Source organism: Thermobia domestica, chromosome 13, assembly GCF_964235325.1.
Source record: "Thermobia domestica chromosome 13, izTheDome1.hap1.1, whole genome shotgun sequence".
In the NCBI taxonomy this organism is placed as follows: Eukaryota; Metazoa; Arthropoda; class Insecta; order Zygentoma; family Lepismatidae; genus Thermobia; species Thermobia domestica.
Genome location: NC_137466.1, coordinates 61,875,896 through 61,895,159, shown reverse-complemented (window position 1 = coordinate 61,895,159; position 19,264 = coordinate 61,875,896). Strand labels below are relative to the sequence as shown.

The following is a 19,264-nucleotide window of genomic DNA, read 5'->3' as shown; positions in this document are numbered from 1 at the left end:
CTTCAATACTTTATATAAATATTTTGATATTCAATATTACGACATTTTGAAATTATTCGATATTTTTCAATACATCCATCAAGTTTTGATAATATATCTATATCAATTTTCGGTATTCAAATCTAGATATCACAGCCCTAGTGACAACCATAGCCAACCACAACAGTAACACGAGAAACGTTGTTTTAATTCAGATTTTATACGATTTGTTGAAACTTTTCTAACATTTAATCCAACACAGTGAATAGAGAAGGCACCTGTACTGTTCTACTGAATTCCATTCATTCTGTCCATAATCGTACTCCAGTTTAAATACATTGTTTACGTTGTCTTAAAGTTTAAAGAACAAAAATCTCACAATTTACACTTACGTCGAATCAGTGCGTATCGGACAAAACACAGTGTACGCAGTTTTGTGACTAGTGAAAAGAAAAATACAAACATACTCTTACTTGCCTGCTATAGCATAATTTTCTATATAAATACAAAATGGCCCTCTCCGCTGCTAATCTAGTGGCTAGCGCGTGTGCCTCCGGTAGGAAAGCGCAAAAAAATTCACAATCATTCACTTTGATTAATCATTTGTCTCCTTTAGCCTAATCGTAGGACGTAAATCTAAAAATTCATTTAATTTCATTCATAAATACAAGGTGTACTTAAGTATAAGGTGTACTTAAGTAAACTAGGACGAATCATTCAAACGAGTGCAGAAGATCGGTTGTCACACACCTTATAGTCCGGGTCTTGCTCCACGTGATTTTCATTTTTCTTACACTTCAAGACATCCCTCTCCGATAAACCTTTTTATAGTGATGAACAATTACGGATAGCTGTCATACACTGGCTCTACTTCCAGGAGGCTGACTGTTACGACATCGGAATACAAAAATTGATCCCACGGTATGACAAGTGTCTGGATTCTGGTGGTGAATGTGATGAAAAAGTAACGCCATCTGTGCTGTATACGTGGCAATAAATGCTTCACAGTACTGTTTTTTTTTTTTTTTTTTTTAAGTTTACCGCCTTGGGGAAATTTACTTTCTGAACGTTCCTCGCATTTGATGAATGTGGAGGCTTTACAGGTATTGCATTTCATATTTCATCAGAATGAATCGTTGTTACTCTAAAGTTTTTTCCACACCGACATATATGCTAATGAAAACTGAAAAGCATTTATAAACATTCCATATATAAAAATTCGACGTCGCACCACAGATTAGTGCATAGATAGAATCCTGCTCAGATTGTAAGAGTCGTCGAAAAACAACACCACTGTATGGGTGCGAATTTGTTGTGCGTCTGAATGCCATAGCAGCACCAGCGAACACATATTATGCAATTAAACAGCTTCGAAGGTCGGATGGTCGATCCGCAGAATTGCCACCAGTGTGGGTCGAACGTATAAAGTGGCGTACAGGACGGGAGATAGAGGATTCACAAATCAGATGAATTCACGAAACTGAGGGGACAGCGATCGTCAATACAGTCACCGAGGGCAACCATATGAACGAATGAGCACTAAACAATCCATTATCGGTGGCAAGCGAAAAGGCTAGCGCGCTCGCCTTTTGTTCAAAGATTTAGCTTCAGTATCCTGTAGGGGCTTGGATGTGGTCGAATCCTGCGTGGGCCCACGTTTCGTACAGTTTCGATATTGAGAAAGCCTGTTAAATTCCCATTAAGTTAAACGAAATGTTGATGTGCAAATCTGTATCTAGGTTCAATTTAGAAGAGAAGCTCTAGTCTCGATCAGCTTACGGAATGTTTTCGTGAAACATAGAACTACACCATCAGCTTACAGGATACTTTTGTGACAAATAAACCTATCCAAATAAACAAAAATCCAGTGGTCGCGGTTGCGCAGTGATAGACAGTTCACCTTTGACGCGTGGAGTTCCTCGTTTAATCCCAATTCCCATAAAGTAGACTCTATGGTGCGTATGTTTCCTCAAGGTTCTCCCGTTTCCTCCCATTTTCGTTATTCGTCATCATTAGCGTTCATCTCAACATCACCGTCTTGTTTAGCATCGGTGCATAATCGTGGAACGTTAAAATTAAAAAAAAAATAATCTCAGCATGCATTTGAAACTTCAGTTTCTCTTTAAGATTTTTACAGCTATAAATTGTAATTCAAGAGCTATTAACATTTCACAATACAAATTTACAATGACGGCTGTTGAGAGAAGTCGCATCAGAAAAAAAAAAGAAAAAAAAGTTGCTACAAGTTAAGGGAAGAAAGCTTATCCAATGCACTAATTCTTGTATGCAGCTCTTCGAGGCTGCATGAATCTTTTTTCCCTTAGCATATAGTGATGGCTTCCCTCAAGAGACGCAACTGTAAATTTGAAAAATATATATTAGAAGCTTTCACGAATTCTAGAATAACGCCTTTATGAATGCAACTATAATGTTTATGATCATTATTATTAATAAAAACACTAACACTGTTGAGCAGACAAAACATCCATTTAAATGGCAACAGAATGTCTGATAAACATCGACTTTGAACTCGGTACAGTAGCGTAGCCAGGATGTGTGTTTGGGGGGGGCCCAAGTGCTGTTATATGTACATATAGAAAAATTGCAAACAAAAAAATATATGAACATAAAAATATATAAAAAATTACAAACATCAAACTACCAAAGTACATTGTCGGACCTCTTTGGGGGGGGGGGGCCCGGCCCCTCCGGGCCCCCCCTTCCCTACGCCACTGACTCGGTACTAGTAATTGTATGAAAGAAAACATTCTATCGGAGGCAACTCCTGAAGGAAATCACTAGGGTTGACATATATTAAGTTTTACGTTTTTCTGGCACCTTATTTACGTTATACGTTTCTATTTTCCTTGTTAAACGTTTTTTTTTTTTTGTTTGTTTGTTTGTTTTGTTCTTATAAATAAAACAACTGTAGACCTAGACACTTTTAACCCTTTATTTGACACTGTTGCACTCAAGCAACATCGCATTCTATTACGTTATCCGCACGAATTATAACTTCAGTGATCATTTAATTTGCATTATTGCTTTCATACCACATTCATATACTTGATTTGCGAGTCGCTTATTTAGATACTTCTAATTTCGTCAACAGAGGACAGTCAAATTTAGTTTTGTAGAAGCTGTATCTCCTAAGTTCCGCGAAAGTTCTTTTTTTTATTTTTTATTTGTGGTTTCTTGCTCTGTAGGAACATATTTAAACGAAACTGCTGCTAATTACTGAGAGTATTCTTATGGTATTTGACCATAAAAGGGCAATGCTGCTCAGTAGTTACACATAAGACCTATTTGATGGCAATGTTGCTTTGAAATAAACATCCTGTATTTTTAACCAAAGTACAAAAATACTTTAAAAATTACGAAATTATGATCAGAAAGACATGGTTCAACCATAAAAGCAAACTAAATATTTTAATGGTAATGCTATGCTATCAATGGTAATGCTATCAATGCTTGCCAATTAAAGGGTTAAAATGTTTCTATAAGTTCTAAAAGTAACCAAGAAAATTATGCCAGTTTTTCACCCACTATCTTCCAACATCTATACGTCACCTAAGACTACCTGGAAGATCAAAATCAAAAATAGTCCCCATTAGCATCAACGACCTTCTGCCAACGTTCTGGAAGGTCATGGATTCCATCGCAGTAGAACTTGGTGGGCCGTGAAGCGAACAAGGTATCAAGTGCATTTTGCAGCTCTACTACGGATCTGAACTGGCGTCCTCTAAGGTGATTGTCCAAGGAATGGAACAGGTGATAATCGGAGGTGCAATGTCCGGGGAGTATGGCGGATACAAGTGTTTCCCATCCAAGGCGCAGAATGGTGTCCCGGGTCATCCTAGTCACGTGAGACTTAGCGTTGTCCTGTAACAGGAGGACCCCTTTGCGATTCATAAGCGCTAGCTCCAGAGTTCCGAGTTTCTTTTGAACATGGCTCAACTGCTGACAGTACACAGTTGCACTGATGCTCTGACCAACTGGTAGCAGTTCCCGATGCACGATACCGCGTGCAGTTCACCAAACACAGGAGAACCTTCTTCTGGTGCAGTGCTGCTTTCGTCTGTTTTGGAACCTGTTCATGGGACGCTAACCAATGATGACGGAGCCATGGAGCTTCGTACAGGACCCACTTCTCATTACATGTCAACACTCTGTCCAGAAATGGCTCCTTCCTCGGACGAGACAACAAAGAAACATAGGTGTCTGCTTGCATTGCCTCTGGCCCGGAGTCAAATCATGTGGGACCCATCGACCTAACTTGTAGTGCGTCCCAAGCTAGAGAATGGTTTCACCACTCACACTGAATTGTAGTTCTGGCTACTGTTCGCTTCAATTGCTGCCTGAAGATCTTCATTTTGTACATGTGTGGTCTTCTGGCACGTGGTTTCGAGTGTTTCGTCACTGTTCTTAAACTTGTTAAACCACCGCTGCACTGTCCGCGTAGTTACGACAGCCTCACCAAAGGCCTAACGTATTTTCCACCGCGCTGCAGCGGCATTTGAGCCCAGTTTGAACTCGTACCGAATACACGCCCTTATGTCGCTCTATGGAAGTCCCATGTTCACTCTGTCCTTACACAAGTTCACGGTGTAACTGAACTGCCACAACTAGGTAGTGTGTTGAATATACCAACACCAACAACTGACCTTCGCCTTATCTCCAATCGCATTCAACTCTCTGTGCGAGGACTAATGGAACACGGACCTCCACAAAAAGCGACAGAACTTTCATGGTCACCTTTATAGTACGGAAAAAATATATTTGATTAGAGGAACTGATTTCTCACACTTCGTCAGCAATGCAGTGAAATGATGTAGCTTAATATTTATTAAGAAAACGCAGCACGTTGTTATTTTATTTCCTATTCAACCGGTGCCTCAACTGTAGTTTGATTGTAGCATCTTAGCATTCGCCTGTCAACATCGTCTCGATCATATCGGAGTTTCGATTGATCAGGAGATACTTTTTGTATAAGGAACCAGAACTTGAAGTGGATTTAACTAATACAAGCAGAACTCCAGGCAGTTTTAACTAATAAAACCACAACTCCAAGTGGTTGTGGATTTCGGTATGTCCTGCAAGGATGATTTGAATGTATAAAAAAGGATGTGGGATTAAGAGTCGCAAAATCTTCATTAAAATACACTTAAAAGGCAACAAATATTTATGTAACACGGTTCACTGGATTTAAATTTAGCCTCCCTTTCAGCACTGAGGCCATATTCGACGAGAACCTGCAGCTTAACAACGTAGAATTCGAACCTCATGAGCTCTTTCTGGAAACTGTATGTAATTTCTGTGTCACAGTTATTTTTAATGAAATTGATCCAGTTTCGATTTAAAATTATTCTACGTTATTACGTGAAACCATATATGTGTTCGTTATATGTAAATTATGAATATCACATTTCTTCCTTTCTTTCTTAAGTTATTAAAATCTTCATTTTCTTCCTCTGAAAAATCTGGCAACCTTAGGAGATACAATGGTAAACATTAGATTTTTCGCTTGAAACTAAAAGAAGAAAAACTTTCTTACTAATTGTTACATTAGATAACCTTTATTTCCTTTCGCGCCGCTTGAAATTTGTAATGGAATAACACCGTGCTCGAGGGTTTTCTCGGAGTTCTCCCGTTTCCTCCCACTTTCTTCGTTCCACCATTTCATTCATTTCTCATAATCACCATCTCCTTTAGCCTAACCGGCATAATCATGGGACGTAAAACTGAAAGATTTCATTTCATTTCATTCCCCTCGTTTCATGCGATAGACTTCTAATTTTTACCAGTGTGATTCCCCTCATGGGCCGCCTATACTGTATATAGATAGAACTTTTACTCGTAAAGCATGTTTTAATCAAAGTATAAGTAATATCAAAAAATACAAAGCATGAAACGTAATGCATATTATTTCCTTCCAAGCGCAACTAAAACTTCCGTGTGTATGGCAGCTCTGTCTCTTCTTGAAGCACAGGCTAAAGAAAAAAAAAAGAAAAAAAAACAAGCCAGACTAAATGCAGTTACGCTATTCTACTATGCGTCGGGCTCAGAATCTGCCAATTGCTTTCATTTACTTGCAAGAGCCACACCCACATGACCTTCTGTCTGACGTACTACGCTTTCTTTCTTTCTTTCTTTACCGACCTGCACTGTAAGTTTAATCAGTGCTGCCATATTTAGAAGAATGGATCTGAAGCTAGTATAACTTCTATATATGCACTTCACATCAAGAGCTGAATTGTGATTGCAGATAAATCTAAAATCTAAATAACTATTTATCATTCATTTCTTCCGATGGAGGCATACACAATGGATCATCTCATACGTTCAACCTGAGACAACTCAAAAACGAACTCATTATGATCACTTTACAACAGTCATCAAAATGTCTATAGTTACTACTATACTTCCCATATCAACTATCTAATATAAACATTTTTAATTTAACATCCCGCATTTGATGCTCTTGTTCCTCTTTTCTATTAAAAAAATGTAAACACAAACATTTCGCATCAGGTGAGTGCTTTTTTTTTTTTTTTTTTAACTCGCTTCGCTTTTGAATTTCTGCCGGACTGAACAGGAACACAGAAACATCGAGACAGTTAATAATGACCTCGTGCTCTTCAGTGGAATCGAACCCACGGAAGTTTTGCCTCACGATCATCAGCCTAACGCAATAAGACTGCTCAACTATAACACACAGGTGTAAGCCATAGTATCTTTCTCGGGAACACCCTTTTCACCGTTAAATAGTCCGAACTAATATTCAAATCACATTATTTTCATGCGATTATGGTTAAAAGATATTATTATTATTATTATTATTATTATTATTATTATTATTATTATTATTATTATTATTATTATTATTATTATTATTTTACCACCTTTGTTTTATCACCTTTGTTCCTTTGTCAATGAACGAACTATAATGACTGTTTTAAAATAGTAAGAGTTTGTACAGAATCGAAACAATGAACTTGTCGAACTCATTTACGAATGTTTTACAGTATCTTTCCTTTAGTGTGTCAATTGCAAATCTGACAATGAAGTAGCCAAATAATAAAATGAAATGATATCTTTAAGTTTTACGTCCCACGGTTATGCCGGTTAGGCTAAAGGAGACGGTTTCGATGAGAAATGAATGAAATGGTGGAATGAAGAAAGTGGAAGAAAACGGGAGAACCCCGAGAAAACCCACGAGCACGGTGTTTGTCCACCACAAAGTTTACACGGCGCGAGTTGGGATCCAACCAGGGACCCCAAACACCGGAAGTGAACGCTCTACCACGGATCCACCGCGTCCCCTACCAAATAATAATAATGCTTGCAACAAATCCCAAAACACCAAGTAGAGCTAAACGATATATACATCTAAATATCGAAAATCGATAAATATCGACACCTATTCGAAATATCGAAATACCAAAAATATCGAAAGAGCGAAAAATATAGAAAATCAGATATCAAGATACAAATATTATATATATCAGGTACAAAATAGTAAAAATATTGAAAAACTCATAAGTCGAAATAGCGAAAAATACCGAAATATCGATCAGCAATATTTTCTAATATTTGAAAATATAGCTCGATATATCGGAATATATAGCCCTGCCACTAAGATGGCGTATTAATCTACTTTTCGTTTTTCTTATACTAACTACTAAATGATTTAATATGTTCGTAGTCTGTAATAATTATTAATTACGGGACTTAGTGATTCTAACATAGTTAGTACATAAATTCAGGTACTATTTTACTTTCATTTACTTTCGTCCCCAACAAGGATATCACAATCTGTACCGCACCGTAGTTAAGGAAAATATGCAATCTAAATTCGTTTCCGAACAATACAGGTATTTGCGTATGGAAACACTGCCAGTAGTTTATTCTAGACTTATGTTGCCAATAAGCAAATATACCGACATAAAACCATGTAATCTTGGTCAACTATGTTTATCACTCAAATGTACTGAATGCGAAAAATTGCTTCTACTACAATAACCACTATAAACTAAAAGCATATACATCTTCATATAAATGTGTTTTATTTCTAAGGCTTTCTACTGAACTTGAAATCCTTGGCAAAAAGTACCATGCATCTGTCTGTGCCAAAGTAGACTACAATATAAGGACGCAGGCGATTGCAAGACCTGCAAACAGGAAAATGATGCATGCGCTACTTAAAGTTTCCTCGAGCGTAACATTACTCATCTCTGTATTTCGCTCTCCACACAATTGTCCTTTGCTTTCCATGAACAAAACATGAAAATTACAATTTCATCTTATTGGAGTATACAAGCAACATAATGGAATAAAACACATAGCACCTATTTATTACACCGCACACTTTTAAACTTTGCACGTTTTTTTTGTTACGGAAGATACCATTTTTCTGTATTTTTTAAACAAAAGAAAAACTTCCTTTCCGCCATTTTAAAATATTTTTACAGAAATGTATCCTCTACCGCCATTTTACTTGAAAACGAAACAAATATATCCTATCATTTTCTTCGAAAAATTGGACAATATAAAAGTCTGAATGAAACAATGTTTTCATATGAAACATTTATTTTTACGTAAGTACATCATGTGTTGTCTGGAGTTTGATTTTTTAAAAATTTGTTTTCTTCTTCTGTTCCGTCAGGATTGAATTGTATGGAGTTCCAGCGTCCCGTTCAGCAATAAGGCTATATGAGACATGGACCTACAGCTTAATGCGGAATTCGAACCACATGAGCTTCCGCCGGGAATCGAACCCGAGTCTCCCATGTCAAAGGCGCGTACGCTATTCACGAGGAGACGCAATGTCCCCGTTAGGAAAGATAAACAAGAAAAGGTTCAATCTCATAGTTAAGATGGTCTTTTGCTACATGTAAACATTACATGAATAAATAATAATTTCTTCTAGAATAATAAAAACTATTAATTAATGCCAACGAACGACATATTTTCTGGTGCCAGAAAAGTTCAATTCTTTCGAATTTCTCGAAAACTACGCATGTGAATTACGCAGTGGAATCGAACCCACGGAAGTTTTGCCTCACTATCATCAACCTCATACAATAAGACTGCTCAGCATAACGAGCCATAGTATCTTTCTCGAGAACATTCTTTTCACCGTTAAATAGTCCGGACTATATTCAAATCAAATTATTTTAATGTAATTATGGTGAAAATATATTATTATTATTTTATAATTACACATAACAGTAAATACTGATGAAGTTATATGTTTTTTTTTTTTTATCACCTTCGTCTCTTCTCCAGTAAAGAGACAATGAACGAACTATAATGACTGTTTTAAATCAGTAAGAGTTTATAGAAAATAGAAACAATGAACTTGTCGAACTTATTTATGAATGTTTTGCAGTATCTTTCCTTTAGTGTGTCAGATTTGCAATCTGACAGTTTGCAAATCTGAGGAACGTAGAAGGGATCTCCAATAACCTGCCAAGTAATCTCTACGTTTCTTTGGAGAATCCCTTATATGCATCTTGCGGAGGTTTGAAATATACATTTTTCAATCGAGCAGGTATGACTTTGAGTGTCATGTTCTAAACCGCACTCTCTACGTTGCGTTGTTTTTGAATTACAGCCCTCTGAAGTTCATTTTTCCACGCTTTCAGCACCTTATATCGCCGAAACTATCCCTGACTGACCAAAGTTCCAGATGACTTTTTTTTTTTTTTTTGCTTGTTTCGGTGTCAGGAATCAGCTTCTGAAGTTTGTTCAAATAGTTTCTTACCACCCTGTATATTATTTTCTTTTGAAAAAAAAAATCTTTCCGTTTAGTCCCACGATTATGCTTTAAGCTAAAGAAAACGGATGATTAAATTATGAAATAATTTATAGAATGAGAAAAACACCGGGAAAACCCATGATATTGTCCACCACAAATTCACATGACCTGAGATTGAACTAGATTCCTGATATCTCAGATGGGTACTTACCAGTCACTGCGCCATCATGTCCCCTATTATTCTCTGAACATACGCTGGAAGCAGTTACAATATGGGATTATAAAGAGAGCTGAAGGCTAAGGATGTGCTGAACTACACCGAAAATTGAAATTTATATGTTCGACATATTACTAGTTGAAAATATTGATCCTTTGATTACGCTTATGTAGGTGGGGTGACCAACCTCTTCGAATAAAATTGGGAGATAGGGATGATTAGTTTGCTGTAGATCAGAATAGTCATCGAACCTACGACTATTTTCAACTACCAACTGGTTTTATTAAAACCTAGCTTCTAAAAATCAATTTTATACAGTTAAGAGAAGTCAGCACATAGGTATAATGGGTTACTTACCCTGACTCACGATAGACGTTCCTGTCTGGTTTCCTGTTGTATCCTCTTTCCAGAAAGCAAAACAAAAATTGGTTGGTTTTTGACATTTTTGCACCGGCTGACCTGAAGGTCCCTGCAAAACATGAAGTTGACATTTGTTTTAAAGATTCTTTTCTTATTTTTCTTTATTTCAGTTAAAAAAAAAAAAAAAAAAAAAGATGAAGTAGCATATTTGTGGAAGGTGTACTCAACAATAATATGTCTATTAGTTATACATTATATTTTCTGTCGATCAGAAACCATATTTAACGTATCACATTATAAAATACTTTTCGGTGACATTCAGAAGTGCTTTTGCATAATACAAGGAAATGTTGGAAGGCTAAAAAGGCTATCCTACTGAATGAAGAACACCAAAAGTAGAACAAAATTTTTAATTTTAAATAAGATAGAATCTTTGGAGACAGTCATGCTGCACGCTATTATAGATTATTCGTTTCACTAGCTACAGTACAAGAGAGTTTCAACATGACAACTACATCACAATTATTACAATCTTTTCCAACAGCTGCATATTACGAGCACTATCTGAGGTAAACTAAGTGACAGGTTTGACAAAATATCTGACGACTTCTTTTGTTATAAAAGGAACATTCACTCAACATACTTCACTACTCTTTATTGATGGCACGAAACACACAGCTTGGCTAGGTTGAGTTTACGAGAAAAAGAGGAAACCCTTTAATACGAGACGACGTTGAGACTATGTTAAGATAAGAGTCAGGCCAAAGGCCAACCCACCATCTGTCTGTCTGCTAATTTAAACAGGAGTTCAACGCCCAGACAAGACAAACGCTTTATAAAAAAAATTGTTGCTGAGATTAAATATAATAATAATAACTAACATTTACTTTCAAACGTATTCTGTAAATTCATGGAGATTCAAGTATAAATTTTAACTAGTATACGTCTAGTCTGTATTACACAGAATTTAGATGTCATTGTACGGACATCCATAACTGTGTCCTCTTCTCAGGTCAGCTATCTTTCGATTGGTTTGACGCAGCTCTCTACTCTTACCTATCCTGAACCAAACTTTTCATATTTTTTTCTTTCCTAAATCTAATATTGTTTGTTTGGAATATTACAATCGTAGTCTTCCTCTTGACATTTTTCCTTCTATCATTCTCTCCTAGCTAACAGTATAATTTCTCCATACCTCATAATATAAAGGGTGGCCCAAAAGTAGGTATACACCCCTCCATTGATCAACTATAACATTCTAGTTTATGGGTTTACTTGCTTCGGCTCGTCCGAGCTTAAAATGTAAGTAAAAACACCTTAAGAACAAATAATAAAGAAACTAAGTCTACCTGATGGATAACAATAAGAAATAAAATGCAATGAGCTTATCAGTAGGGTGCTGTATATCTACTTTTGGGCCACCCTCTATACAATGATCCCCTTTTTCCTTTTCGAGATATTCTTCAGGTACTCTTTCTTTTTTCCCTGCCATTTCCGATATTCTTTCATTTGATACCTTATTCACCTAATTTTTCTCTTTGTCCACACTAAATTTCAGTACTGTGAAATCTCTCACCGATGGGACACGACAATTTGTCCATAAATGAGAGCTGTTCGTTAAAGAGAGGTTACGTAAACTTAAGATTACTCACAGCTTGTGATAATTGTGTGCGGTATACATAAAATACATTAGTTATAAATGTAAATATAGGCTTAGATTACTCACAACTTATGTAGTAATTGAATGTGGCATAGGCTTGTAATTAATCCGTTAAAAAATTGACGACTAGATTATCAGTTAAAATATTGAGTAATTTCTAATTTAACCAGTTAATTTTTTCGGGAATTAATTTTTGACAGAACTAAAAAAATCGTAAATATTAAAAAAATATATTTTTCTCTCAAAATCCATGTAAAATGCATATTTTGGACGGATATGACACTGGCATGATATACACTAATCATTGTTATTGTATTTTAATACTATATATTACTGTAACATTCTAATAATACCTAGGTTTCTCCACCTACTTAACTTTATGTACTAAATTTTACGGTAACTTTTACAACTCAAAACAGTTTACATTACATAATGGTGAAAATTTTATTTAAAAAAAATTAATCTTAATTAATTTTGAAGTTAATTGTAATTTTAACCGTTGCTTTTTTCTAACACTAATTCTTAATTCAATCGATTATTTCTCTCATAGCCCTTGTGACAGTTGCATCATTACCATTTTTATTTAATTTTTAAATAAATCTTTTAAACCCAATTTTGCGTATAATTATGAACATTAGTGCATATAATTTTCATTTTCATTTTTGTTTGTTTAAAAAAGGCAAAAAGGACATTCTCTTTATTTTCCCTTACTATCCGAGAGGTAAGATGTTTTATTTTTTTTTCTGTATACCTGTCCGTGCGGCGAGGACAGTTGAAAGACCCTTCCATTGTCTCTCAATACCACTGCCTAAGCCACATACGTAGACCACACACAGCAGAGTTCCCGGCGTGAACGCAAGAAAGAAGAACAAAACAGCTTTTAGCATCTTTTTGTGAAATTGAAAAAAAAATAATAAAGTCCTAACACGTTGAATAGAATCCAAGTAGAAATATAATCTCTGCGAATTTGTCAAAATCACAGCATAGACCATATGTCGCCACTCAGAACCAAGATAAAATTTTAACATAGAACTGTGAAATGGTCCAAAACCATGCACGAGACGACTAGGAGCCAAATCAACTCTCATAAAAATTTTCGATATAACATGTGAAATTTGAAGGAAGCACGTACGTTAGAGAAACGACGCCCGAAAACCGTAAATAGGCGGAGACCAAGAGAATCAAAATTTAGGACACCAAAATAAGTTAACGAATAAGAGAGCAGAGACGAAATCGAAGACACCGTTAGAGGCGTATCCAAAAAGATCGGCCGGCTAAAAAATTCAAAACTCCAAGTCAGTCGTAAAATAATTCTTCACCGGGAAACAGCGTACCACCGCAACACAAAAACATACCCGGAACTTACACACACACTACATTCATAAGCAAAAGTTAAGTTCACAATAACAATGTGCGGCTAAACTTACCGAAGCCGAGTGTACGAAATTACAATCTTTCCTTAGCATAGTAACCTACACATTGATCTTCTTCAAAATATATTTATATATATAAACATATATATATAAACTTTGTAACGCTGCAAATATATATATATATATATATATATATATATATATATATATATATATTTATATAGATCGCGAAACGCCTACAAACATTGTTTTTGAGTGACAGAGTTTCGTACTTATAAACATAATCACGGGCTATTACAGACAATTAGAATAACCTACATACGCACCGAAAGCACTTGAACTAGTTTTAATCATACATAATCAGTTTTGAAGTATTATACACAATGCTTAAAAACAATAAACACTGTTTATCCGTGTAACACTACACTTTTAACACCGAGAGTGATGTTTGTGCAGTGTGACGTCTGAAAGTGCTTTTAGTGAGAGTGCATCCTATCAGAAATGGACCAACAGAAGCCCCACCTTGATGGATCAGGAGACGCCCAAGAGCGACGCCCCTTCCAGTTTGAGAGGAGGACGCAGCGGGAATCGAAGAGAGGAACTCCGAATCCAGGACACTTCTCACGAAAGAAGGAAGCCAGTAAACGCAGGGACATCTGTATGTGTGTGGTGAGCTTGGTGGTGAGAGCAGTGTGTACGGCGAAAGGTAGGACCCATCCAAATTATTTTTTGTTGATTCCAAAAGGGAAATTTTCGTCATTGAATAAAATGCAAGACGTTCGCGATATAAAGTCGGAACTATTTGAAAACTGTTAATGTATTTACACCGCGTGGAGAAAAGATTTTCCAACTCGAACTGTAATTGCTAAACAATTAGATTTTTTTTTCTTTCTTTTTGAGCAAGGCTTATTAAAATAGAGATATTTTTTTTTAATGATACTTATATATAGATATTCTGTGACTTTAGTGAATATGTCGTTGTTTTTATTAAGGAGATAGTAGTTTAGGCCATTACTCTATTTGTCACTTAGATTTTTTTGATAACATATAAAGAAAGTTAATTTAAAAGTAGATCGAATGACAGGTTGTAGACCTTTAACGATGAAAGAAGTATTTACTTTAACATATGGAAATTTGTATGAAGTAAAAATGCATCATCTGCGCTATGTACATGTAATATGAGAACTTTAAGATAATTTTGAACAAGACATAATAGATATTCCTAGAAAATATATTCAAGACATTGCTTTAATTGTCCAGAGATTATAGTGTTTGTAAAGTAATTTTGCATAGAAGTGAACGTACTAAATAAGTCTATTTCGATCTATATACTAGTAAAACTCTAATAAATAATATTGTAATGAGTCATCAAATGTATGTTACGTAAGAGAGCTAAAGGATTAATTAGTAACTATGATGTATATGCGACTAGTCTCGCAATTAATCATTTTCTTGGTTGGAGATACGTAATCCATAAATAAAGCAGAACCGACATTAGTACAGTCAGGTAGAATACAGATGAAAAATACGAAGTAGGCTAAGTAAAGCCGCAATTATCACATCAGTCTGATCCTCTAACAATCGAGCGATCAGACGTTTATGCGCATAAACTAGACGAACTAACTAGAGGAATACATGAAAATGTCCGGCCGTATACCAATCCTATTAATGATAAAGAGAAAAATCACGAAAAACTCAATATATTCAGATTAAAAATCTCGAGAGACGTCTTGACATTTATTATTAATATTCATATGTTACTTGATTTTTATGTATGTATGCATGTATTTACTTATGATTTTACATATATATATATATATATATATATATATATATATATATATATATATATATATATATATATATATATCGATATATGTTTGTGTCCATTAATTTTCTACTTGTGTTAATATGAGTATATATATGTAGCCTTTATGCATAACGAAATGGTAATGCTACGCTCATTGATTTTATGTACTTGATAGTGTATGCTTGTTAGGTAAATGTCAAATTGCATATTTATTGCACTTATTCTCATTCTCAGTTATTAATTTAAATAATTAGAAATGGTTAACAGTCAGGCAGTAGGTTTATTTAACTCCTTTAGATCATTCTATGTTTCTTTCATACTTCCCACAAATCTCAACTCAAAGTCATGACTTGTTTCTCGATTTATTTTATTTCAATTCAAGTTATTTCAACTCATTTCCACTTACTTCAACTAGATTAACTTATTTTAAATCATTTCAATACTTAGTTTTCACCCGAATAAAATATAGGTTGTTATATTCAAAATTCCGTCCAGCTATGTAATATCTTAATCTCGTAAGTATTAAAAAGGTTATGGTCAAAACATATCAGCTGATCAACGTAAACTATATACTTAGCATGCGATGTCAAATAATTAGGTATTTTTCAAATGCAAAATTGTAATTTAACCAGTTTGGTATGATATCTATGTAAATCAGGAAAGCTCTATATAGAATGTAAACAATGTAAGATTGCATCTAGCATTGGTTATAAACATCAATTCCACAGTTTGTTTATTTGTGTCAGGTTAATGATAACAATTCATTCACTACATAGTTCAAGAAAGAAAGCCCAGATGTAATTTACTTAAATTGATTTCTTTTTGTTTAAGGCCTTATGCCTTATTCTGAACATTTGTGGTCAGAAAACTCAAAAGTCAATGTTAACTTTTGGCCTGCTTAAATTTTTTTTAAACATATTCTTGTTGTTGTTTTCGTTTGCTCATTAAAACTTTTATTACATTGTTAACCTCAAATTCGTAAGCTTTTTCTTTCATAAACAAGTTGTATCCCTAACCTTAAGCATAACATTGGTTTCCAAAAGATCTGTTAGGCAAATTAGGCAATATAAGCATTTCTCGATTCTAGTATTCTAGTGGGGATTAGACTGATTTTCAGAATTTTCAACTAAATTCTAAATTCTAGATATTCGTTTATTTTCTGGTTTTATTCTTATTACTACTATTATTGTTCAGTCCACTTGGAAAGTGAGAGTCAGTCTAGTTCGTTCACACAAACCAAACATTAGAGCAAAATTCTCTTTCAGCGTTGCAGCATGTGAATTCAGGATACGTATGCGAATAATATCAAGTTTCATTTGCTTACACGGTTTTAGAGGGATCTTATTTCCCTAAAGCCCTGGGACACCGCGGGGAGATAGGATTTCCTAACCGTGAGATCAATCCTTATCGAGTCACAAACCATCTTAGTTCGGGGAACGAAGACTTTAACGGTGGTGCAAGGGAACAAATAGGGACAGACGGAATGTGAACCCATAACCCGCTGTCTATTTTTTTTATTTTTATCACTACAAAACCTGGCGCTACAAGCGATCACCACCGGCATCTTTCTCTTTTCATTTTTCAAATTTTACACCCTAATCTTTAATTTTAATCCGTTAACACTTTCATTATTTTTTTTTCCAACTATCATTTTCCAGCACATATAAACATAACCATCGATTCTTTTGTTTCTTTACAGAGATGGGTATCCTCCTCAATCTTCGAACCATGTACATCGAACATTGAGGTGTCCCACGTAGCGTAGTCGCTAACGCTCTCGCCTTCGATGTGATGTTCGATTCCCGGTAGGGACACGCTGTCAAAAAAGTATGAAAGTTGTTTTTGGGAGAGCCATCCTGAGTGATTTTCTCTTGGTTTTTCTCATTTACATCAGGAAAATGCTGAGATTATATCTAACGTAATGATCCCGGGCTGGTTTTTCGGGTAGTGTGCTTACTAAAATGGCCTCATTCGTAACACGTGATGAGCTAAGATGGTACCGATGCTGAAAGCTCAGAAATATATAATTCCTAGTTCAAACACTGACTAAAGCAGGCATATGCAATAGTCGGCCCTCGGGTTGACTCCGGCTCAATGAACCCTTCCACCCGGCCCTTTTGACCCACTACTGAAAATGTATTTCTTATGTAATCTCTTAAACTGAACTGATTTTCCCCCCTGGATATCTGATATCCACCTTGAAAAATGCAGCGTGCCACCGATCATTTAAACTAGGGATGGCCAAAATTTTTCAGAATCGAAAATTTCGCTTTGCAGATTTCAAAAAAATTCCGGAATTTTCCGAATTCCGAAAATTTTCCGATTTTACTTTCGGATTCCGGAAAGTAAAAATTGCGAAATTGGTGATCCTTAATTTAGACACTACTTCAGAATATGAAGGGTCAGATTTCCAACTAATATGGTGTAAGTAAATAGATTTTTCTACTTTCCTTTTTGGTTATCGTTATAGCAGTTTTTCTGTTTCTGTGGTGTTAGTTTATGATTCACGAGTTTTTGTATTGAATATGGCTATTCAGCTCTTGTGAAAATGTGATACAATGTCTCGCACGGCCCTGGACACCAGTCCTTTAATTAGCCCATCCACTGCTCCAGCTTGCACATGCCTGGAATAAAATTTTCTATATTGGCCTATGTATACAGTTATAACTAATGTATTTACTCTATATGCATAAAATTACATAGGCTATGAGTAGTCTAAATTTACATAGCATCTCTCTAACGGATACATGACATTTATGAATAGATAGACACGTTCCATTGGTGTTCGTTATTCAGAAGTTTTATTGTATTTTCAGTACTTCCTCGCTTAAGGTCAATCGCTAAAATTATAATTTTTTGACATTATTTGTCTCTTATCTTGAAACTCACTAAATTCAATGATTTTGTCATTCAATATAATGTAAATATGTTTTGTCATGGACCCAGACTGGCAGAGAAAAGCACGAGCTCTTTCTTCTTTTTTACATTACAAATGAACAATTGTATAACAGCCTGGGATCAGAATTTCACTAATCCATCCACAACTGATTGACACAACACTTGTAACCGCACTGAGAAAAAAATCGTATGTGGCTTACGTAAAATCGTATGTTACATTTGTAAATCCTGTAGTTTATGGACTTAACGTACAGCAAACGTATAACTGAAAACGCATGTTTTATACTACTTTCTGTATAAGCGTTCCATTTGAGGTACTTTCCGTAGGAAACAATATAGGTGTTCAGGATCTCACATACAAATGGACGTATATAATATATAGCTGACGAAAGTAACATACATATATGTATGTAATATAAGGAAGACTGTTAGATATCAGACATCCTGGAACGACATGATGTAACACCTAAGGGCAGTTCTTATGTAGCACATGGATAACGTATGCTCCGTACTGATTTCTGTAGTAAGCAAGGGGATTCCATATATTTGTACAATATACCACTGTCCAGAAAACTGATTTTTCTGTGCGCTCCCCCTAGATCTTGACACACAGGGCGAAACATTTGGATTTTCTCTCTGGTTCTTTAAGTGTTTGGTAACATCAATGTTGCCACTCGGCAGGACTCACGATTACGAGTAATTAGCTTCGAAAATTAAAAGGAGATACAATACACAAAAACGAAACCTTGTGACTCTTCGAATTGAAGTAACAAACGAGCGTGCCTTTTGTATGCCTGGTACAGAGTTCGATCCTCGGTGGGGGAAATTTGTCTCGGACAAAAATGTAGTGGTGCTGAGGATTCCACTTTAAAATAAAAAATCACATGACATTCAACATTTCAATTTAAAAAGTGACACTAATTAATCAATTATAGAAAAAAGGAAGTATTGAAATAAGCCGAGTAGTTTAATAAAAATTAAAAAAAAAAGAAATTAATAGAAAATATCTTGCTCTTGGTTACTGATTATTTGTGAACAAACGAGTAGTTACTTGCGTTAATGACTTACTTCACTCTGTAAGATAGGTTACTGAAATGAATCCACTGAAGTAAGTCTCACGCTGTACGCACTAAGTTGAAATTAACTTGAGAGTTCGCACATCGGAAAGTCCTGAATTTTAGTCTTGCTTTCGTTTACAATTTTCATA

General features: G+C 35.4%; 1 protein-coding gene across 1 annotated transcript in view; it reads right to left on the bottom strand.

Moving 5' to 3' along the window:
* wit (kinase protein wishful thinking) overlaps positions 1–19,264 on the bottom strand; it is a 265,285-nt gene that overhangs the window by 142,242 nt on the left and 103,779 nt on the right. The window contains exon 4 of the mRNA XM_081735795.1: positions 10,314–10,425. Coding sequence (XP_081591921.1) covers positions 10,314–10,425 — 112 coding nt within the window. The remainder of the gene's footprint in view (positions 1–10,313; positions 10,426–19,264) is intronic.